General features: G+C 41.5%; 2 protein-coding genes across 4 annotated transcripts in view; one reads left to right on the top strand and one right to left on the bottom strand.

Annotated features, from left to right (window-relative positions):
• Positions 1 to 15,803, bottom strand: part of LOC119374979 (ATP-dependent DNA helicase Q4) — a 29,479-nt gene extending 13,676 nt beyond the window's left edge. Inside the window, exons 1-12 of the mRNA XM_037645180.2 lie at positions 15,622 to 15,803; positions 15,497 to 15,530; positions 15,174 to 15,229; positions 14,959 to 15,096; positions 13,777 to 14,891; positions 13,455 to 13,678; positions 13,225 to 13,362; positions 12,956 to 13,090; positions 11,487 to 11,579; positions 11,277 to 11,413; positions 8,701 to 8,952; positions 2,015 to 2,197 (exon numbers count right to left, since the gene is read on the bottom strand). Coding sequence (XP_037501108.1) covers positions 2,015 to 2,197; positions 8,701 to 8,952; positions 11,277 to 11,413; positions 11,487 to 11,579; positions 12,956 to 13,090; positions 13,225 to 13,362; positions 13,455 to 13,678; positions 13,777 to 14,891; positions 14,959 to 15,096; positions 15,174 to 15,229; positions 15,497 to 15,530; positions 15,622 to 15,714 — 2,598 coding nt within the window. The 5' untranslated portion in view covers positions 15,715 to 15,803. The remainder of the gene's footprint in view (positions 1 to 2,014; positions 2,198 to 8,700; positions 8,953 to 11,276; positions 11,414 to 11,486; positions 11,580 to 12,955; positions 13,091 to 13,224; positions 13,363 to 13,454; positions 13,679 to 13,776; positions 14,892 to 14,958; positions 15,097 to 15,173; positions 15,230 to 15,496; positions 15,531 to 15,621) is intronic.
• Positions 15,804 to 16,036: 233 nt separating this feature from the next.
• LOC119375001 (probable aminopeptidase NPEPL1) overlaps positions 16,037 to 24,522 on the top strand; it is a 32,290-nt gene continuing 23,804 nt past the window's right edge. The window contains exons 1-3 of one of the 3 annotated variants that reach the window (XM_037645208.2): positions 16,037 to 16,161; positions 17,945 to 18,095; positions 22,188 to 22,370. In XM_037645208.2, coding sequence (XP_037501136.1) covers positions 17,946 to 18,095; positions 22,188 to 22,370 — 333 coding nt within the window. In that variant the 5' untranslated portion in view covers positions 16,037 to 16,161; position 17,945. The other 2 variants (XM_037645216.2, XM_037645201.2) reach the window with 2 other exon arrangements.

The following is a 24,522-nucleotide window of genomic DNA, read 5'->3' on the forward strand; positions in this document are numbered from 1 at the left end:
CTCTTTAGTACAGTGTCAATTTTTATGAAAGGGAACACGGAAGCGCATGGCCTGCGCGCTCCGGCGGCTGCCGTAAGCTCCGTCAACCGACAGCTAACGAAAGCTTGCCCGCTTTTGGCGTCATCTATTGGCTAACAAAATAACAAATCATGGCTTGTCGAGAAGCGCCTTTAGATAACGCTGCCTCTCGGCTCGCGTTAAGGGCAATTCCTGCAGCTCGCGCAGTGCTGGCGCGCCACGCTCGATTTGTTGACAGGCAGACGACGCGCTGCCTGCAACGCCCGTTACGCGAGCCGAGATGCAGCGTTATCTAAAAGCGCTTCGCAACCGGCCATGACTTGTTATTTTGCTTGCCAATAGATGACGCCAAAGCGGGCGAGCTTTCGTTAGCTGTCGGTTGACGGAGCTGAAGGCAGCCGTCGCAGAGCGCAGGCCACGCGTTCGCGTGTTCCCTTTCATAAAAATTGACACTGTACATACATATTTTGACTAATATACTTATTCTCCATTTCGTCTTCGCACCTTACTTCTCTATCTGGCTCTGCTGTCTTTCCCATTACCTTAAGCGTTAAATAAATGTCCAGGGCATCAGAACTACTATATAAAAAGCTGCTGGCAATACTTAAAATACCCTAAATAATTTAAAATAATAGCTTTTCAACAGCTAGTTGCGGTTCTATTTCCTGGATGTTACACTGTGTCATGGTCACAAGGCAGATGGTGGTGACATGACATCACCCTTTGTGACATTTTGACACGAATTGATTGAGTGGGCCAGAGCAAGTCACAAAATGACGTAACAACCTGCTCCCACGTGACCACCTTAAAAAATTTTTTAAATTTATATTCTGAGGTTTTATACGCTGAAACCAAGATATTATCAGGCACAATGTAGTAGGGGGAGTCTGGATTAACCTCGACTACTCAGAATTCTTTAATGTGCACTTAAATCTGAGTACATGGGCTTTTTTGCATTTTGCCACCATTGAAAATGCAGCTGCCGTGGCTGAGAATCGAAACTGCACTATCGTGCTTAGCAGTGCAACATCACAGCCACTAAGGCACCACGGCAAGTTGTGACCACCTTCTACATCATAGTGCCCTGACACAGTAACCTTTTCAGAAATGAAACCGAAACTAGGTGTAAAAAGATTGCTATTAAATTATTCAGGGCTTTCTGAGGCTTGCCAATATTTTTTCTAGAGTTTGGATGTTTAGGACATTCAGTAGTCCTTTACGGCAAGGCTTATCCTCCAAATGTTGGTCTATGAAGATTCCTTTTTAACAGACGTAAGCGACAACTCTGTTATGCATGACGGCAGTAGTCGTATGCAGAAAGGTGCTGTAAACACTAAGTATGCTGCTTATCATTATCCAATTATTTTTCATAATTTCATACAGCATTAAGAGAATTTCGTTTTATTATACTACACAAAGCTGAGGAGATGCAATGCCTATGCACTAGTTTAGAAATGAAACCTGTTATTACTCTAGAAATGTCTACTTGGCAGACATCTTAAGGCTAAACCTAATTTCAAGAAATCCACTTTCAAGATCTGCAGCGAAGCGTATTGCTGCTCCAATTAACACCTACCCACACTGCACTTCTTTCATAGCCCTGACACAAGTTAACTAGAACTGCAATACATTTTGATGCACATATTTTTTAAAGGAGTGCTAGATAAACAATTGATAGCAAAAGGGCCTGCTCTGTGGACTAGTCACAATTTTACAATTACAACATGCCATTTGCAGATGTGATTTAACATATTACCTAGATGGTTTTAATTACTATATGTGCTAGATTAGTGAAAATGCTCATGAGCCTGAGAGAATGTGACAAAGACATCTATGGATTGCATGCATTCTTTTGTCATAAATGGAATTGTGAAAGGCCTTAGCTAGAGAGATGTACTATGATTAGTATTAGACAGCATGTCTGATACTATTGCAAATGCTAACTGATGGGGTATTACGTGCCGCAAACTAGCAAAGAAAAATGTATTGTAAATACCTCGTCACGGTATTTGTCTTCTGAAACTGACAAAATTAGATTCTCCGGCACAGATGGTGTCCCAATAACACCAGCAGACATGCTGTCAATCTGCAAGTGTTCTGCTATACTTAGACATGTGCTCCTTGTGGCAGTTGCTGTCAGTGCAAGGATACAGTGGACCTTCAGCTGCATAGTCAGGACCTGGAAAAGTTTCCATAAGTGAAGTTACAAGACTTCCACAGTTAAAAAAAAAATTGCCATGCTTGAAGTAAACAGAGCACTACATTAGCCACCAGAAGAAATCTCTGATACACTCTGAGCAATAATCCATTCAGCATTCCTTTGTCACTGTTCTCATATTTTCCTAATGGCTCTCACATAGCACATACCTTTGACTCTAAGATGGCGTGTATACTAGGCTTGTGCGAATATTCGAGCACTTCGAATATTCTAACGAATATTACAGTATTCGAATTCGCTTCGAAACGAATTTAAATTCTAGGAAATTTCGAAGTATTCGAAATGAACGAATAGACATATATAAACCGCATGTAACCCCCTGTAAAGGTGGTTTCACTGCAGTAGAGGTGTGCTATACCGTGAATACACCTTTCCAGGAGAAATCCGCCCTGCCGCAAAGCCGCACTTCAAGTTTAAATGAACATACAGTAAAACCGCGTTAATTCAGTCACTGGGACTGTGAAAAATCAAATTAAGCGGGTTTTCGAATTAACCAAACATACAAAATGTGGGATGCAAGGAAATTTGAATTACTGGAACTAATCAGGGGTGGTCGTTTGCTGTTCCTGCTAGTTTGCGGCTACAGTACCAGCAATACCTGGTCCCAATTTTGCCGCTTAACCGGGGAAACGGCGGGCCTCGCTGCTGCCAGCGCAAGAAAAAAAAAGAGAGAGGAAAAAAAATTGCCAGGCCTGCGTGGAAAGCGCAGCACAGTCACAGCGAAAGCTCGAAGAGCGGAATTTCTAGAGCCCGTTATAAACTCTCTTGTGGCTATTGATACAAGTACACTAAGAACGCATCCACTACGCCACAAATCACAATTTTTGTGAAGTTGTGAAGCACCCACCACGACATTAATCGTCATTCTGCGGAGAAGCGAGGTACCATCTGTAAGGCATTATGAGCAGTTTCCACAAGTAACCCACAAGTTACGTAATTCGCATTGTGTGATGCCCTGTTGTCATTTCACTCTCCCACCACGCTTTATAACATACGCTAACGTGAGAAAGAGATAGAGAGAGGGAATTAACCTTATTGAGACCCTGAGCAAATGGATCATGGGAGCAGTATGGGCTTCCTTCACAACCAATGGAAGTACTCTTGCGAGGAACCCACTACGCTATAAATCATCATAATTTTTGTGAACTATGGAAGCAGCCACTAAGCAATTTTTCTTCATTCTACGCAGAACCGTGGTACATGCTAAACACCTGTAAGGCATTATGTCCACTTTGTTGATGCTGTGGCTGATGCCACAACATTTGTCCAACCTCTGTTCAACCCTTGTCTAACCCTTTGTAATGGGTTGGAAGCATTCAACAACCCACTCGTTGCGCAATTCGCATTGTGTGACGCCTGCTTACAGAATTCGCGTTGTGTGACACTTGGTTGTTATTTTACTCTTCTACCACGCTACATTGTGTATGTTAATGTGGTTCCTTCCCGACATGAAGCCTGTATAGGGTCATTTTGCAAAGCAGTCTCAAGCACGGGCATGGCTCTGAGGTTGAATACTGGGCTCACACGCAGAGGGCCCAGGTTCGAACCTCGCTCCATCCTGGAATTTTTTTCTTATTTCGTTTTTTTTCTTATTTCGAGCGATAGTGGTTACGGACACCGGCGGCGGCGGCGGACAACTACGGCGCCAAAAACGGCCCTTGTTGTGATCTCATAACAGCTTTCGCTGTAAAAACGGCCTCGTGGTCAACTGAAATGCGCGCCTGCGTAAAGGACGTGCTTCGCTGCAACACAGTGGTGACACGTGGGCAGCATGTCACCTGCTCCTCACAGCGTGAGCGCGTCATGATGCGACCATTTGCCCGTTCTTTCTGGTAAAATAAAGAATTTAATAATGACCAGTGTGACGGAATTTGCGATGTGTTCTGGGTAGAAAAGATGATCATTGAAGTTTTCGAACTGAGTTTTCGAAGTAGGCGTTGCAGGCAAGTACTCCGCCAGCAGTGCAAGTGCGCAAATTGCCGGACCAGCGCCATTCAGAGGTTCGCATACATCGCGAATTGCGTCAGACCGCTCTTTATTAATTTCTCTATTTTCCCAGAAAGAATGAATAAATATTGACGCGCTGACGTTGAGAGAAGCATGCGCCATGCTGCCCGCGTGTCACCGCTGTGTTGCAGTTAAGCACGTCTTTTCCGCAGGCGCACATTTCAGCTGATCACGAGACCGCCTTTTGTTTATAGTTTTTTTCTTGCACTGGCAGCAGCGACGCTGGGATGCTTCACTTGTCACTCATTAGTATCACTATATTGCATTGCCTTGTGGCTCCTAAGGGCCATCGTTTCTGCGGATTTGCGGCTAAATCGGGATCGGGGAATTGGCACATGGCACCCAAAGTTCTCGAAATAACCGGGCTGGTACTGACCGCCGCTTCAAGTTATCCACTCAAATTTACATTTCAAAATACGGGGCCAAGGAAATCCTTCTAATTATGCGGGATTTCGAAATAACAGAGTTCGAATTAATGAGGCTTTACTGTATTACCCTCACATCGATTCATCATTTTTTAAGTTTAAAAGCTTGTTAATCGGCTTATATGCTCTAAGGATAGTAAATTTTAAAACGTAACATATTTTACAGGTTATCACTTGCATTCTACCGAAAGTCAAATCCTGCTATTACTCAAATTTGCTTCCACTTCCCTTTGAACCAAAAAGAATGACATATGCATATGCCTTGTTTCAACTTTAAAAATATTGCGCTGGTTAGTTGGGTCATGACAAATATGCTCATTTTTCTTTATAATGTGTGATATAAGCTATTCGAATTCGCTTCGAAATTCGCTTCAACCAAACCACTATTCGCTTCGAATTCGCTTCAGACCTAAAATTTACTATTCGCACAAGCCTAGTGTATACACAAACCTGCTGATCTGAAGCTGTACCATAAAATATTTTGTGTCAGCTCTTAAAGGGAATATAAAGAGAGAAACAATTTTCCTTGCATTAATTACCCTTTTACAATACCCAAAGCAGCACTCTTGGCAAGAAGACGCTTGGTTGGTAAGCGATTAAACAAGCACAAACAGGCAGTGATGCTGCCTGCATAATTCTTTTTCAATAAAAATTAATTACATTGTGTTTCTATTGACACCCTGAGAGAGACTTAATATAGCAAATTTCAGGAAATTATATTGAGCCAGTGTGGCCAAAATAGGAAAAAAAAAAGACATTGAGATCTGCGATGTCAAGCTGACATTTAGGCGCTAAAGTTTCTGTGTAAAATTCTTCTAATAATGACTTTATGATGACAAAATTAACAATAATAGAGCTTTCATAGACTAACTATCAGCCTCGACTGATTTAGTACAGTAAAACTCTATCTAACGAAACCCGATTTTACGAAGTTTTTCCATTCCCTGGCGAATTCCCATATGCTTCAGTGTTGTCATCAACCAGAATTAACTAATTTGCCTACCAAACTGATTTAACAAAATTTTTCCTGCAATAACTATGTGAAAAAGCGGCAATTTCCTTATAATTTTGACTGTGACGGGTTTTTCTTCGAGCGTGCACTGTAACACTATTGCACTAAAACATCTAGGCGCCCTAGTCCGGGCTCTAGCTTTACTTTGATGAGGCTGCACGCTGCGCTCATGCACGGAACAATGGTCTCGGCGGTTGGTAGTGCTCTTACGTACCGGATGGTGTTAGAGGCGGCAGCGGTTGCTTAATTGTTATTTCATGGTTTATGCGATAGACAGCAATGATCATCTCCTTGCATCTTTCTCACTCAGCATGCTGGCACAATCACTGCATTCATTTTCTGCATCATTGCATATCGGTATTCTGTCATAGTTTCATGTGACTGTCTATGTGGCTTGCATCGCCCGGATATGGTGTCCCCTATGTCTGGACCTTCCTCACAGACTTTTGAGATGCAAAGGAGTGGGTTGTTGGTAAAAACAATGCCGTGGTAGCTTTTGGGTGTCACTATGTTAGAAAATTAGATTTCGAAAGGCTGAAAAATTCCTGCCTCGATTTTATGAAATCCCCGATTTCATGAAATAATTAGATTGTACAGGCTTTCAATGATGCCATTGCAGTAGTCTCTAGATTAATTTAGTATACACCAGATTCTTTAAAATGCATCTAAATATCAGTACACAAGCATTCCTGCATTTTGTCCCTATCTGAATGCATCTGCAGGGGCTGAGAATTGAACCAACAACTTTGTGTTCAGAAGCAGAAGGCCATATAGCCATTGAGCATTGCGGTTTGTCATTGCAGATGAGGTTGGGAACCACACTGTTGCAAAGTGCACAGGTGGCAGTGCTGACGTTTCAAAAACGTTTCTCTCTTGCCAAGAGACAAAAGATAGCTTTACAATGAATAACTTGCCGTTAGCAAATGATACATGTTCAAAAGCAAGCTACAGCCTCTAAAACTTGGCATAACAAGAAAGCAAAAGATACCTAATTTATTAAACTTAACAAAAGCTATGTTAAGACTACAGTCACAATGTATGATTCGTATGCAGGTGTTCTGAAGAGTGCAGATATCATGCTTACAAATGCAAAATGTGGGCTGATATTGCTTGTCAGAGAAGTTACGACAGCTATGAGTGCTGGTGTTAAGTTGACCTGATGTTAATTTGCTCGTTAGGCTGACTGTGAAGGCATTGGTACTTTCACAACACAGATGCTAGCAATGTGCAACTGCATTTTCCTTTTCCTTAAAATGTTTTAGGATCTGCAGATCCCATTTTGGGTTCTTTCATCTGTTTGCTGCTTTCGCCAATATTTCGATGTAAAAGCACTGTATGTAAAGCAGCTACCTTCATTATCACCACATGTGCACAATGGTAGTGTGTACTACAATAAAACAACAAAAGAAACACTGACAAAGGTTCAAGCTGCGTGACATCACAAACGATGCAGAAGCACTAGAGGCAAACAAAGGCAAGCAAAAAGCAATGAAGCACTATGAGCTTCAAGTACAAGACGTCACGACATTATGGTAATGTCTTCCAAATTAAGTAGTAGTGTCTTGCTGAAGAGAACTGCTATACAGCAGGCTATACTTACACTTGCACATGCTCTCTGCATGTGCTCTTAACCTTGCTCATTTCACCGTTTCATATAATCATGAATCCCTGAACTGTCGGAAGCCCAGAGTTTTGTGTAACAGAACATATGTATTTAAGTTGAGCAGTATAAATAAATTACACTTAAACAATAATAAAAAAGTCACTATTACCGTAAAACAATACTTGGTGTGCTAGTAACAATACAAAAAGTGAAAAATGGGTGACAACACCGGCTTGAAGTTCCCATGCCAACTTGCTATGATGTTTATAAGCTTACACTAGGGCCTGGTTAAATTTCTGAACTAAAAGACTAACTATGTACGTTGCATTCTAATGAAGCCAGAAGACTTGGCAAGTTTTGATGCTTATACTTTGCCAAAATGGCCCAAACATGATAATGTACTCCGATATCCGTGATGCCATGCTGACAAGCCTGCATTAAGTTTTAGTGTGCAATTAAAGAAACTGAAGTTAGATCTTCATTTTTCTCAGATAATGATCAACATCTTACTACAAGATCAACAGAAAATAGTTTCCAAAGAATATATTACCACACTTTAGTGCATTTTCTGAAAAGCACTTAAAGGTACAGTAAAGCACATTTTGAAGCATTTCAGATTTCAAAATGTACATTCTCAGGACAGGTGAACACGCTAACATATTAGTTACTCTGATAAATTTCAGCCTGCAAATTTTTCTGTTTACTATGGTTTGAGTTAGGCACAGACAACATCTATGTTCGCTGGCATGCGAACTTGCATCTATGTGTCTTGCACACAACGGGGAATTGCAGTCTGTATCTACAAGAGACATACGGCAATAACTGCTGGCAGTCTGTATCTACATGAGACATGCGGCAATAACTCATGGAGTGGTGGCTAGATGCCATGGTAGACATCACTTTCTGTTGGGCTTTGACAGCTCTATAAAATGTGCACTCTATATGGCTACTACCCATTGTTCGAGCTGGTGCAAGATAAAGTTGCTTTGGACACGTGACTGCCTTAAGCACATGGCCAAAGCACATTAGCACTTGTCTAAAGACCTTAAGTGTGAGTGGTAATCCAGCCAGGTAGTGCACATCGAAAACATTGCACTACACACACTATGTGGCTCCTGGCACGTGTCAACACAAGCCAGCCTGAGCACCTGCATCTGCCAGGAAAAGATCTAAGTGCATGCACTGGGGTGGTGTGTCTGCACATGTGTAGGCATCCAGACACGAGCTCACATGTGCCTGCAAGCATACATATGGCCTGAACTTAAGTGAAGGCAAACTTTGCAAATGCTGTTGGGGGTGATCACTCAGGACAGGAACAACCAGAATGGCATGCTCATTAGTGTGTTATAGTTGAAATACAAGAGTAGCCAATCAAAAAAAAGTAAAGCTCAGTTGGCATTACAAACTCCACACTCGCCTTGTAAAGTTGCAAATATGAAGGTCGGAAGTTGTGCGACCACTCAGAAAGACAATGGGCCTCATCAATGCAAGCAAAAGCTACTGGAGGCAGCTGGTGCACAATGCTACTTCCTTCCACGAGGCTTTCAGGAGAGACAAGCAAGAAGTGAATACGTCCTTCTCGAACTTGTGTCAACACTTGCTCCTTCTGGGCCGGGGGCATAGCGCTGTGCAGGAATGATGCCTTTAAACATGGAGCCAACCTTGCCACCTAAAAGTATAATTTGTCCAGTTCAGTCAATATGCAGAGTCAAAGCAGTTTAGGCATCACAGAATGCTTTAGAAGACAGAAAATGCATAAATAAAATATAATGCTACAGCAACCGACAAGATAATCTTATTGGTCGAAGCATTGCCGCAGTGCATGAGACAACCTTAAACCAGCAAGGGGGTGATTCAAGGGGGGCAAAACAAATGCAGTTTATCTAAAATAAGAAGCGCAGACATTTACAGAGAAGAAAACGCAGGATTATAAAGATATCACCGTCGATCAGGAAGGCATCGAAAGCCACCCAGCCTAACGAGCTCTTTGACAAATGGAATTGTTTTAGTGAAGTAAAGTTTTGCATATGCCTATCATATACATTACACTATCACTAGGTACCGTATACATTATCACTTCATATGCACTAACTTGGACCTTTTTCTTAATAGCAAATATTCTCTTAAATTTAGCAGTGCAAGCTGTGGCAATTTCTTTTTCTGTTCATACAGCTGTATTCTATTCTTTCTCACTGTTTTACCTTAGTCTACGATATGTCATGTTCTTTACTTTCTTAGATATATTCATTTTGTATATTTCTGTCCCCTCCTTTAAGTGTCGCGAGGCAATGTACATCGTGCCCCTTCCAGTTAGCTTTTTCCCTTTCTTTCTTCTCTGTAAATAGTTTATATACAGTAAAAGCTTCTTATTCAGATTTCATGGGACCGAAGAAAATGTCCGAATCAACCGAATTCCAAATTATCGAAAGTACCAAGAAAACAATTAACAAGTGTCAATTACATCAATGCATTTTCATTTTCTTGATGAATACGTAAATCCAGTACTTATTTTGCATAATAGCAATGTGACCTCGCCTCAAGACCCCCATGTTTTAGGTCAAAACGCTCTGTGAACCCACCTCTTATTACGTACCGCCACCATCAACACCACCACACGCATGTGACGATAATTTTTTCGCTGGAAAAACAACCGGCAACTGATCATTTTTCCATCACAATGTAGCGAGCCAGTTTTGCACCAGCATGTGGACTGTGACTAAAGCTCTTCAACAGCTTCCACCATGTTCGAGTTTTGTTACATTGCATGGGGATTGCCCAAAGTCAAAATGAACCTACTTCGTCCACAGCCACATCGATTGTGGATGAAACAGTAGTCGCTAAAGACACAATCATAGCATCCATGCAATTTTAAAGGCACACGCGCGGCCACATCCATAGTTGAAACAAGACTGCTGAGCACCGCATCTGCTGCTGAATAAACCAGGTTTGCTAATGCACAATCATGGATGGGAACTACACAGTTCTGAAGGCAAGCGGCGAAAACGAAACTGCTGCTTATCGGAGCTTTGACCCAAGTTGCCCCAGTCGCCATCGACGCGATGGTAGATAGAGCGCATGCAGTTTATGTGTGCCAAGTAAAATTGAAAAGAAAACAAGTTTGCCACAGACACTGAAGCCTTAGTCTCCAACAAGGCGATGGTGGCAAGATTGTTGATGGTGACCATGCCTTTCTGAAGGCTCGTGGCCGTTTTGGTTGCACGCAAATGCCGTTTTTCCTCCTTTGGGTCGCACATTTGTGGCGCTTCATGCTTGGTGCGCTTCGCAGATCGTCCGAATTGACCAGGTTGCGGCCAAATATAACCGAATTAATGAGAGTTTGATGCCATTAAACAATACACATGCTTGCCGAGACCAGAGAACACGTCTGAATTATCTGATTTTCCAAATTAAAGGGGTCGAATTAACGAGCTTTTACTGTACTATTTTCAAGGCAAAGAAAATAACAATGGTAGTAATAATTAGCTGCTTTTGTGTGTTGTACGAAGTGCACCCCACTATAATTGTGAACAGAATAATGTGGTTAATTATATGAAGAGCGCACTTGTAAGAGAACCAAAACAAGCATAGAATGATACTGTGAAGACTATTATAAAATATAGCTGTTGTATGCTTGTGGAACAGTGGCCACATCAACAGCTGAATGCTCTTGATGTGAATGATAAGCAGTAAAAACTTACAAGCATTCTTTCAAACTGCCATTAATCCTTATGGACACAAATAAAGTCACAAAAGATGTTTGAATGCTAATCGAGTTGTTGCAGCTTCCCATGTAGCATCTCAAATTCTCCTAACGACTGAAGATTTCCTCAGGTTATGGGGGTGGCAGTGAATGGTCGCCAGCTCCCAATGTGAAAGAGAGAAGGGTGTGCAGCTATTTGTTTGTCTGTTCCAGTCCATCGTAAATAGCTGGGAGAAATTAATGTGCTTTAATGCATTAGAGCTGTCAATTAGTCACACGTGACAGGCACTCACTTGATCTTCCATAAGAGAAATTAACGGTGACACCACCAATGTTATGCACTTTGATTTCTGTGCATAGAGGTATGCTGGAAGTTGGTAGCACAATGACTTTCCAGAGCCAGTTGAAGACACCAACAGTGTTGACAAACCTTGAATGAAAAAGAGGACAGTGTACCAATTATGACAGCTGTGCTCATGATGGACAGATTGAAAAACCCTTACCGCATAAAATTCTTTTAATTGTTGCTTCTTGCCCAGGCCTGAACTCTGAAAAGCCCATCTTACGCAGAGCTTCAAAAACAAATTCTGGTGTGTCTGTAAAATAAGAAGAGTGATCCCCAGTAAGGATCTCTGGCCACTATGAAAGAAAAAAAAAAGATGAAAAATGCTAGGCCTACATAATTTCTTAAGAGCGCCAGAATGAGCACACATTATCTCTGTGATTGAATGTGTTCAAAAGCTCAGTAAAGTGTAACTAATACAAAAGTCAAGCTGTCAAAACAATGGCACAAGATTGAACCAGCGGTGTCCCCTGACTCGTATTCTAATCTCCCTTTAGAGCATTATAGTACAGCCCACTTGGAACAAGCATCACATTCCTGCAGGATGCATTAGCCAGAGTGTCCGTAGTTAGTGGACACAAAAATAAAGCAACAATATTGTAAACATGCTTATTGAACAATACTAATATTTCAAGCTCGAAATTTTGGAGTCAATTGTCCTTGAAGCAACATAAAAAATGACAGAATTAAAAACCTAGTATTTTAGAAGAACTTCTTCCTGGGCGAGTTGGTGCATGTCAGAAAAAGTAGCGCATACAAATGGACAAGCACAGGAAAAATAAAGAAGACGTTTGATGCCAACATCACAGCAGGTATCCCATTGCGCTGTGCGGACCACTAAAATGTGATTTTCATTCAAAATAAGCATTTCCTTGGCATGAAACAAGCACTACGAGGTTTCAGGAAAGCTATTTCAACAATTAACGTCAACTTAACGTTTGCCTTTAGTGTCCCTTTAAAGGGGTACTGACACGAAAATTTTCAGTCGTTGTTTTGCGCCGAATGAAAGGCCAAGCCCTCAAGAGCCTAGAAAAGGTAGTGCTAAGGGCGAGTGCACCCTGAAAAAGTAATTAGAGCATGTTTTTAAAAGCTAGTTTCGGTTCCTACTGTACCCTGACGTCACAACACGGTATGAGCTTCTCGTCACGTGCTCGCACAATATATAGTGACGTTTCCACGCACAAGCGCCCATTTTGGAAGTTTTGATGACGTACAAGCGGCCATCTTGGAAGCTTCGGTACCTAACGTCATCACAAGCCAGACTGCTGCGTGAAGTCACCGGAATTTGTACTGTAGCCTGACGTCAAGCTAGTGTCGATGTCAGTAGGTGCGCCATGGAAAAATTGACTTTAATATCAAATTAAAATATCTTATTAGCATTTGCTTAGCTTCACACTTGCTCAGAGCTGTCTCTGCATACAGGGGATATGTATGGCAGAGTAAACTCGCCTTCGAAAAAAGGTGTCAGTACCCCTTTAAGGACGATGCCAGGACTTCTAGTAGGGCTGTTGTCGCATCCGCTTTACTCAAATGCTCAAAGGCCTCCAAATGAGGATGCAACACTAGTTCTACCCATGCGCCAAAAGAGAGATGCTCTTTTTACAGTGAGGCACAAGTGCAAGTGCTCACCTGGAAGTTTTCCATCAAGGTCAGCTTTTAGAAGTGGCTGGACATTTATCCTTTCGTTGCCTTTTATGTCTGCAGCATGGTCACGAACTTCACTGTCCCCCCCATTCATGATAGTTTCTACTTCATCACAACGTTCTGCGGAGGAGACATATTATTACAAAGACCATAACGCTGTAAAGGTTTATACGAAACTTGAGCCAGGGCTCCCCTTCATAAGAATTTACAAAAGGGTCAGACATTACAAAACTTCTATAAAGAGAATAACGTACGAGAAATATCTTTTGGAGAAAAGACCTTTGTCAAGGTTTCCGAGACGTTGCTGCTCTTGATACCACGTGCCATTTCAGCAGCTTCCTCTAATGTAGGCAAATGGACCACTTCTGGCTCTGCAGGGATTTCAAGCTTACCTGCAATTAGAAAATAAAAGGACGAACAATTTGGGCTAGGGTAGCACCTTAGCCTCTAGACGCCTTTGAAAAGATGTACAGAGGGAACATACTTGTGTTTGTAGAACAGGAACGTGCCCAATGGCCAAGTTCACCACATTTAAAGCATTTTGATGTGGCACTTTTGCTAGAGGTTCCCTCTGAGAAAGTGCGTTTCTTTTTCCACTCTTTGTATTTCAGCTGCCGGACATTCACTTTGTGATGACCACGTGAAAATTTTTTTCTCTTGAGGTTGATTCGCACAAAGTTGTCACTAAGGCTTTTGCTACATTTCTGCCTGAAAAGCATACTTTTGTTATATGAAGGCATCCATCACTAGAATGGACACCTAACATTTACAAACTGTTTAACAAAAATAAATATATTCATAATTACCTTTTCATGCTAATGTTTCCACTTTTCCTCGGTTGTATCACAGAACTCTCCAATAGTATGTCATCTGGATCTGTTACTAATGGCTTGTTTAACTCTTCCTTGACTTCAAAGTGTTCATCACATGCAGAATCTTTCAATGTCTTTCGTCCCCTTTTCACCATCGCTTGTTTTTTCCCAGACAGTTCCTCTTTGTTTACTTCTGAGTGCTCATCACAACCAGAACCTTTCAAAGTCTTTCGTCTTTTCACTGTCTCTTGTCTCTTTCCAGGAAGGTTGTTTGTGCTTGTAGTGTCTGCTCTTACTTGCCGTTTCCTCTTTGGCTTTTCACAGCCTTCTTTTGCCGTCACTTCAGTCTCAGAACTTTTGCATGCTTTTTCGAGAGGCTCCTCTTTCAAATCATGTGCAGCCTGTGACAACAGGCATTTGTTGCTCCTGTGAAGTTTATTTACTTCAGTTTCTTTATTTGAGCAAGACAGATGGCGCCGTGTTTTCAGTATGTGACAAGTAGTACCACTTTCATTTTGTGCATTTTCTTCTACTTTACTTAACACTGTACTAGAATTGTCTTTCGCAGATGTAACCTTTGAAAGCGATGTGGGATGGTGAGGCACCTGTGGCTGCTGTACAGTAGGAGTTTGAGGAGGTGTGGGTGTGAGAAAAACATCACCTATTGATTCAACGGATGAATAGCTGATTGGGCAAGACTTGCTGACCTTGGTTTTTATGTATCCCTTTTCACACATCTTGCCACTGCATATGCTTGGCCTACATGTTAAAGGAAGTTGTGACGATGATGGTGGGGGAGTGAAGAACACCTCATCGTCATCAGTGATACTATTTCTTGAAAGCCACGACTCATCAAGGCTATGCGTATAGTACAGCATACGTGACGTTGATGGCATTTTGCATGGAGAAACGGATATTTTGTCTTCCTTTGCAGCTGCAAGCTCTTCATTTGGAATGCATTCCTTAGCTTGCACACGTTTGCAGTCAGTTTTGGTAAGTACTGCTGAGCTCGAGTTTTCCGTGAGCTCATCCAATCTCGGAAACACAGGTTCGGCTTGCACACTTTTTGATCGATATCCATCAAATTTGTATCCTAGTTTGGGTGGGTCCTGAAATATGATAAAGGTAGTCAGATTTTCTGGTTTAAGACATAAGCGTTCATGCAGAAAGACTTACTTCACATTTAAACGATGCCAGCAGCTTTTCACGAATTTTGCTTGCGTAAACACTTGAAGAGCTTGAACGTGCTTTGCTTTGGTTTGCGGCAGGCTTTTTGTTCAACGAGACGTCCCATACCCCATCATCTGAGGCTACCTATAAATGCAAGCAAAGCGAACCTACTTCTTACTTAAGGCATTATTAACCTGCACACACAGTGAACTATGACTTACCGATGGGCTCAGCTCTGAGAGACTTTTTTTGAGCTTCCAGTACTGTGAATAGGCCTCTGAAATATGTGCATGGGCAATTGAGGAGTGAAAATGCACGTGAAGAGGACATAATAGTCTCCCTAAGGAAGTACGTTGAGAATACAGGTGTGCTAAGTTTCGAGAGCTAGCAAACAGGTTTTTAACAACATCGCGGCGTCTGCAAACAGAGAACGAAACGCTATCATTCAGTCTACCCAGATTGTTTCAAGCAGGCGTCACTTTATAAACAGATGGTCATGCAAAAGTCCACTCTATGTCTCATAATTTACGGAGAGAAGACGCACCCGATATATTTGCTGGCGCACCCTTTATGTCAGCCTGGAACAAGAAAAAGCAAACGAACGTTAATGCTTACTTCCCATGAAACTGCAAGTTATAGTTAATGTAACGCGTAACTGAGAATACTAACAGCTGTAGGTTTTCTGGCCTTTTCAATGTTGAATGACTTCTCCCACTCTTTAATTACAACTTTAAGTCGTTGAAGATCTTGATTCAAGTCCATTTCCTCAAGGACACGACGTCAATAGATATAACAACTTAATTTCTGCATAACTAAGGTATGTAGCAACCTTTTCTCATACACTGCAGTTTCGCGGCAAAAAAGAAACTGGTAGACTAGACTTAGCTTGACTTGATTTCGCGCCAACGGCGTCATTTCATTTCTCAACTCTTGTTGCATACCGCCTGTCTTACAGAACGCCTTCATCAGTTTGCTTTATCTTTGCGTTATTATTTTAAAACTGATTTATGGCTTTGTGTTAGTGAATAGATAATTTTCACAATGTGTAAGTGCTTTCGTTTCTGCGGTCCCTGCGACAGTGTATGATGCTTGCTGCTTTTTCTGTTTTTTTCGGTCAGCCTCAGTGGCGCTTGGTGTGGTGTACCGGGCGTATATTTCGGGGCATGCGAAGTTAGCGCTGCCGTGTAGTGTAGTGTTCAACTGAGAAAAGTGAGTGTACTGTGCGAGTAAGTGTTTGCATGCAGTAATTGAACGCACTAAATGGGCGTGCCTTGTTTCCGTCGTCTTCTATGTATGGCATCTTGCATTTTCGTGAGATTGTGGTGTTTGGGGGCTCGGCTTTGACTGAACGCGAGTGAAAAATGTATTTGTAGCTTATACTCTCAAAATTGAAAATGTGTAGTAGTAGGATAATAGTATGTTGTTACAAAGAAAGAGGAAGATTCGTGCGCGTGCTGGCTGCATGGAATGTGCCAGCTCGTGAAAGTCTCGAGCGCGGAGATCTCGGGCTGTCGAACGAGAAAGTCGTAGCACCTTTATTTGCTGGACGTTTTCGAAGCACTCGCAGCTTATCCTATCCTGCTTGACGGACAGATATATGGAGCACAGGTCGAGAAGAGCGTCGGGGAATGGATGCCGCCTCCAGAACCTTGCGTAATATAAAATATTATCTTTACGCGCATGGAATGTTGTCCGAATATCGCCATTCAAGTTATCCCCCCAATCGCCGTGAGCATGGTTTCTTTTTTAACAGAATCAACGTCACTTCAGTAGCCTGAAACAAACGATCCATGGCCTTATCGCTTCAGTTTACGGTTTCGTTTTTTATCGTGCTACCAGTAAATCGTGCCCACGTAATACATAGTTCATTTCATTTTGCGACTTTGCTTGACATACTGGCCATGCCCTCGTGTACCATAAGTTGCAGAGGTCCAGACAAGACGGAAGTTCGGGGGAAGGTGAAGGCTTGAAGTGATGAGAGATCGTTGGACAATCAGGGAATGACGCTGAGAACGTTTCGACAAGTTTACTTGACAAGTCCGCTTGTGGAAACTTTGTCTCCAGCGACATTCCCTGTTCGATTTCTCGTCATAATTTTCAGAGAGTTATTTGTATGTTCGGCCGGTCAGAATGGCCAGCAAAAAGCACTGAAGCATTATCTTTGGTGTACAGTGTGTGATAGTGTATTGTCAAGGAGGACTCTGACTCTTTTGTTCTGACAGCTCCAACTCTGCGTGATGCGAGACTAGATCCCTTCAAACACTCCAGGAGCAAACTCACATTTGTCTCTAGCATTTAAAGAAATGTGACCTAACAGTTGGTTTAAAAGGTGTGGGTCTAACGTAGCTGCTGATTGCCATGTCATAAACTGATTTTCAAGCCAATACATTTTATCATAGTGGCTCACTTGGACTTTATACTTGAGTAACATTTCTGAAGCAGTTGCTGCTGGCTTTACATTACCGTGCACTTAACAGTGCTAGCCTGTCCATATTTATTCATGCTTACAATATGACACACGTAAAACTGACAGCACAAGCATGTCATCCTGAAGTAAAAACAACCAGAGCATGCCCTTGACCATGAGCTAGTAGACCTCCGATTAAATATTGATTTCAGAGCTTCAAGGATTTTTGTACAATTTTGGCAGTTAGTATACATACTAATTGCCAAAATTTATTTTTATCACATGTGGTTCTTGAGAAAAAAATTGAACTTGATAAACTTCGGTTTATGTACAGTTTACCCACCGAAAAAGAGAATGCACAAGTGATTCGTGTAGTGGGAAGTACTTTAGCTAAAAGTGCCGTAACTAAATATGCTTACGTCTCCACCGAGTGGTTTCCTCAATGCTTAAGCGTCATTTGTACATTTTGATAGCTGGTGACTAAATTTCACCACCTACCTCGTACCAGTTAGGTAAATAAAAAGTAGTCGCTTCTTTGCGTGACATTTTCCTAATTGCCCAATTCTTTCTCTCTTGCATTTTCAGTATGTGCAACACCATTGTAAAGTTCAATGGACACCTCACCCCAAGCGATCCACTTCATCACCCGGTTCTCATTATTGGACAACCTAGAAACCTTGCCAAAATCACATTTGACGATGTCAAGTGCAAGCTTGAGCCCCGTGTTGGAGAGGAGGTATGTTTGTATATTTGTCTCCTCTAAAAATTACCCCGATTATTCGTACCATTCTTTAAGATAAGCTGCACCAGAATTTCTCTTAGGCTAAGTTTGTTGTAAATGACTAATATACTGGACATGAAGTTGAGCTGCAGAAAAAGTTGGATGCGTAATGACAAAGCGACAGTCGTGAAATTATGTTTAACATCATGTATATCCTGCAGTATAATATGAGTACATGAGATTTTTTTTTCTCAGCTTCCGACTGTGTCTCAACACCTTGATATCCAAAATCACAAAATTTGCGCAATCGCCAGCACATCATAAATATCTTGAAGCTTTGCACTCGCGTCTTGTGGCCACCACTTCATTTGTTTTAACAATGCAAAACTGTTCTTCTAGAGTCCTAGGAACACGACGTGGCAACAATATTAAAATGATTGTGACCGAGGGTTCAGATATCACATTTTGTATGCTCAACACGTGTAGTCGCCGTTCTGATTATCACATTAATAAGAGTACATGGCCACATCCTTCTCTACACAGTTCGAAATCATGTACAAGTGTTTGTTACTGTGCTACAGCCAAGGCATGAACTTTTTAGAGAATATCCATTTATGTGCACATGCAAACATGTCGTGGCTAGCAGATGACTTAACATGCCATCCACACTACGTGGGGTTCAGCCAGTCTCTACAGAATGGTAACTCCACTCTACCTCATAGGCAAAACTGCTGAAGCAACCTTGGCAACGCCACAGGGGTGGTAGCCGTGTAATTTGCTTAGGTGCCGCCTCTAAACAGCACTGAAGAGGACAACACATGCACCCAGTGGTTACTGACTCTCACTCAAGTCTCAACACATCTCCTACTCGGCTCGAGCTTACAGACACTGCCTCTATCTCGGAGGTCATGCCAAAGAGCCTTGTATTCTAGGTCATGTATCACTTGCAGCGAGTGGTGATGGCAGTGCTCTGTTCGCTTTTTATATAAAAAACGGCTATTTGCACTAGTTTTATACGGCTCTTCCTGTTGTATTTATTGGGACAAATCACTGAAGCAATGTGGACAAGAAATAAAAGAATGTTTTGCAGTCTTTTTTGTCTACATCACCTCAGCACTATGGTCCCAACAGCTGCTTGTAACCAACTAGCCCTGAAATTCCTACTCGTGGCTTCCACGTATTAAAAAGTTAAAATTTTTTGTGAAGGATGCTTTATTTCTGCACCATTTTAAACTAGGAGCATTGTCTTAAGCAGTTGGTCTTGAACAGATTAGTTTGTAGGCTCTTGACCTGCAACTTGTGCAATCACTACACTCAAACCTCATTATAACAAAGTCGCATCTGCCACGAAAATTACTTCGTTATATCCGAAAATTCGTTATGAACGTTTATTAGTAACACTGTAGCTATGACAAGACTATTCTTCATTTACTTCGTTATAACCGATAATTCGTTATATCCGTGTTCGCTATAACGAGGTTTGAGTGTATTGGTTTTATCTAACCGCAGCTCTATGTAGCTCTATGTATGTCATCAGTGATGCAACATTTACAGTTGTGATGTTAAATTATGAGCTGCCTGAGACTTGAAGCCTTGAAGAACTACAGACCAATCAGCCTTCTTTCAGCATTGTACAAAATATTTGCGAAACTTCAGGAAAAAGTACTTTACCATGGATCACCTTCATGCAATTAATAATATAATTGAGAAATCTGCTGAATGCAAAAATAAACTCTTTATATAGCATTCATGATTACAATATGTCATTTGACTAGGTAGAGATACCAGCAGTTCTAGAGGCACTGCATCGACTAAGAGCACTGAAATATATGTGTAATTTTTATATTGTTACGTGAAGGATGAGATGCTTGTTCTGTAGACTATATGCAATATTGCAATATATACAGTTTCCACAGCTACTGTGCTCCCTCTCAAGAAAAGCAGGAAAATCCCGATTGAGAAAGGGGTCTGTCAAGGAGACTCAATCTCTCCATTGTTGTTCACTGCTTGTCTTGAAGAAGTGTATTTAAATTACTAGATTGGGAAGAAATAGGAATAAAGATTAATGGAGAATATCTTGGAAATTTACAGTTGGCAGATGAAATTCTACTCTTCAGCGATGATGGTGACGAATTGCAAAAAAATGATTGAAGAATTCAACAAAGAAAGCGTCAAAGTAGGGCTGAAGATGGATATACAGAAGACAAAGAGAATGCTAGGTGGTCCAGTGACGGAGCGAGAGTTTGATAGACAACCGGACCCTTCGATTTAAGAGTACATATGTGTATATGGGCCAAATATTAACAGGGAAGCCTACTCAGGTAAAGGCAGTCCACCGTAGAATAAGGATGAGATGGTGCGCATATGGTAGACATTCCCAACTCATGACTGGTAACTTACCACTGTAACTTAAGCGGTAAGTATACAACAACTGTATTTTGCCAGTTCTGACATATGAAACAAATGGAGGATACAGAGAAACTCGCGAAAAAGCTAACGATCGCCCAGCATGCAATTGAATGAAAATGATAGGCATAACTCTTAAGAAATAGGAAGTCAACAGAGTGGATCATAGAACAAATGGACAGCCAATATCCTGGTAAATATCAAAAGGAAAAAAATGGCCCTGGGCAGGTCACGTAGTGAGAGCACATGACAGATGGTCATTTACAGCGTCAGAATGAATATCAAGAGATGGGAAGCACAGCTGTGGATGTCGGAGGGTTACGTGGAGCAACGAAATAAATTTGGAAGCATAAAATAGAATCGGCGTGCGTAGGACAAGGTGGGCTGGAGGTCATTGGAAGAGGCCTTCGCACTACAGCGGGCATAAGATAAGATGATGATGAGTCTTTGGCCACATGTTTCGTCATAGAACTTGCAATGTCACCCACTTTCGTCATATGGTTTGGCAGTGAAATTGATATATATTTTCTTGTCACCATTACCTCACAGCGGTGTATTCTTAGCTATACTTCAAGATTTTTTGGAAAAAAAAGGTATTGTGTTGGATACTGTATAGGCAATTACTTAAATATAAATATAAATACACTGTATGTGTGCACACCCCACCTATGCCCAATCACCCCACCGCCACATGCAGGGGCGTAGCCAGAAATTTTTGTAGGGGGGGGGGGGGGGTTCAACCATACTTTATGTGTGTTCGTGCGTGCGTTTGTATGTGTGCATGTATATATATACGCAAGCAAAATTGAAAAATTTCGGGGGGGGTTTGAACCCCCCCAGCCCCCCCCTTGGCTACGCCTCTGGCCACATCTCCTGCAGATGATGACGTTATTGACATGGTGTGTGGCAGTTTTACTGCATGCCCTAGCTCAGTGCATCCAGCCTTGCATAGTCCACAACAACACTTAAAATGTGGCTTTGAGCATGTCTTTTCATTAAAGAACATGAGTTCGTATTCCTACATGGGACATTAAAGTGTACTTTTGCCATAGCCAGGACGCACAGGCATGAACGTACATTGTGATAAATGGGCAATGTGTGATACCACAGACAGCTGGTTCTGCTCATGTTATGGGGCTGCATTCAGCATTGAAAGATTGAATAGTACTGGTTTTATTACCATTGCAGAAAATGGAGTCATGTGCCATTAGATTAATAGTTTGAGGAAATATTACGGACAAATCCTATCCAATGGGACATCATAGAGTTAATTTTGACACCACTTAGTGTTCAGTTTGCCTTGGTTCAGTTTACCTTACTCTGCCAGCATCCAACATTTTTATTGCAAGTAATAATATTTATGGATAGTGTAGCACAGCTTAACAGTTGCTCAAGTACTTATTTTCCTGCCATACAAGTTCTGCACATGAAATTAATAAATCTGCTGAGTTCATGGGGTGTACAAGGTATTATTCAAAATTACACTGGGTATGCTGTTGCTAGGCAATGCAGTTTTCCATTCCAAACTGTGCTGTCAGCTGAGCTTGCTCAGAAGTACACTAGGGGTTAAACCTTAGCAGCTGTGCTTTAACCACTGGATTCTGTTGTCTTTTAAGCTCCTTTTTTTTTGTTATGTTATGCCAACAGGCATACACAGTAGTTATCTAAAAATAATACTTGTTTTTTTTCCACCCTTTTCAGATGTTTAAGGCAGCCGTAGGCTCATTGCACCCATCACCAACTGACAACTGCTTCTTATACTTGAATCTAGCCATTGTGGCAGCATTGCCAACCAAATGCTCACGTCACAATACACCATCGCATGCTCACTCGCTTACCAAACTCGTGAAGAACCTTACAGCTGGAGTGGATGAGTATGTTGTGGTAAGTTTTGATAGAAATCGCTACGACAAATTACACAGCAGCCTACTACTATACACATGCCTTAAAATGTGATAATTTTCTGAGCACTCAGATGTACTCATGCAGCACCGCATAGAATTACAATGCATTGTAAAAGAAAGAATATTGATCAGTAAGTGCACTTAGTATCATAGTGGTACCAAGGCTGCTTTTTTGTAGTGGCACCTTGTGCTCTACTCCAATGCCATTATCATCATCCATCACTATGGCTGGCTGATCCCATACATAAGGTTGGTGAACCGTTACTCTGACAGGAAAGGGCAGTGGCACTGGACAAAGTATTGCTACAAAATAGTGGCCCAGCAGTATAAATTTAAATAAGCACAGAAAAAACAAATTATAAAACATCTTGTATGTGTAAGTACTTCACAGTGTATGAAGCCAACAGATTACGAAGCTAAGGAAAGCAAAGGGGGGCATTATTTGTAGCTTTTAATTAAAGTATTGTAATTATGAAATAAACAAAAATGAAGGTGGATAAAAAAAAGCTGCTTGCCTCTGGTGGGGACCAAACCCTCGTTCCTTTCCTAGCAAGGGTCGAGACTTCAGCAAACTTGGTGCCTTTAAGTAGCATGCGAGGGTTTATTGGACAGCTGCCTGCTCTTAAAAAACACATGCTGCGTCATCACCAGACAGAATGTTCCACATTCGCCGCCGTGGCCAAGAGGGGGGAGAGGTGAGACAGCCGGTACTGTAGCACAACTGGTGGTGCACCATCTACATAGTGTGGAGGCTGCAGTTTTGTCTTCCACTGGTGGAAAGTTGTCTTCATACATTTTTGTTTCACTCAATCTCATAATTACTACACTGCAGTTAAAAACTACAGTGTCCCCTATACTTCCTTTGGTTGCATTGTCTGTTGGTTTCACATGGCTGTTAAAAAAAAAGGGCCCTTCGTTCGATTGATTGTTCTCGTTTTCTTGAGTGTGACATGCAGTCAGTTTTAAGAACAATGAGAGCATGAAGCACAGGACAAGAACGTTTTCTAGGTTCGACAAATTGGTGCTAGTCAGCATGGTGCTCTTTGGCCACCCTCTGTTCTTGCGCCATCACCATCCCCGTCACCTGGTATGATTTGGTGGCTGGGTGTTTCAGAGAGTTATGTCAGAATAATAAATTTTTGTGAATAAAGATGTGAAAGCCTTCAGTGTAGTGAAAGTTTAGATAAATCGAGGCTATTTTCATTTATCTGCGATTGGAGTAGCAACAGTAGTTTCAGTGAACTTAGTTACTATAGTTAAACTGCAACCATAGTTAAAGTTAAGTACACAGTGATTTTATATTGGTTCTTTGCTATATGTGGAAGCAACATAACTTGAAAGTCTAGGTATAGTACTTAATGGGCCATGTTAGACAGAATATCATGTTTGTAGGAGCCAGAAAAAAATTGCACTAGAAATAGCAGTGTTTAGCATTTTGTTGAATATTTTCTACTTGTGATTTCCGACAGATGTTTTAAGAATTGTGACTGACCAGGTATTTGCTACAAATAACCGTTCTTGATATGTAGCAGCAAGTGTGATCAGACAAGACATCCTATCCTCATTGATTTGCACCTGAAAGCATTGTTTCATGTACAGGATGTGGGAGGTACTTGAAGAAATGATGACTTCAGGAATGTAGCAGCAGTATTTCAGACTAGAGGGGTTACTATATGCACTGCAAATCTTTACGTTTTGTTTTCCTGCTGTTTTCGATGGTTTTTACTGTGGACACCGGTTTATCTTGGAGCTCGTGCCCAGGACCCATGTATGTATCGGTATCAAAAACAGCTACTTTTGCAGGATTTTGACGCACTTTCGTTCATGTTTTAGTCATCAAATTTTGCGGAAGGCTCCTTTATATATCTACACTATTTTAAAATAGGCTTTTTATGTCAAAAAATTCGGCAGATCCCATGCGTTATGGGAATCTGTTTCATACGAAGCAGTGAGCGAGTACTTCTATGCTGCATTTTATGGTTTTGAGCCAAGCGTTACAAGGTGGATCGACATGTTTTTGTAAGTGTAGTAGTTGTGTGCACATCATGGGCTTGCCAGGCCCGTCGACAACACTGGCGTTTAAAGGGCAACTTATGGTGCAACGTAATGTCAGCCCTCAGGTTAGAGTACAT

This window comes from Rhipicephalus sanguineus, chromosome 1, assembly GCF_013339695.2.
Source record: "Rhipicephalus sanguineus isolate Rsan-2018 chromosome 1, BIME_Rsan_1.4, whole genome shotgun sequence".
NCBI classification, from domain to species: Eukaryota; Metazoa; Arthropoda; class Arachnida; order Ixodida; family Ixodidae; genus Rhipicephalus; species Rhipicephalus sanguineus.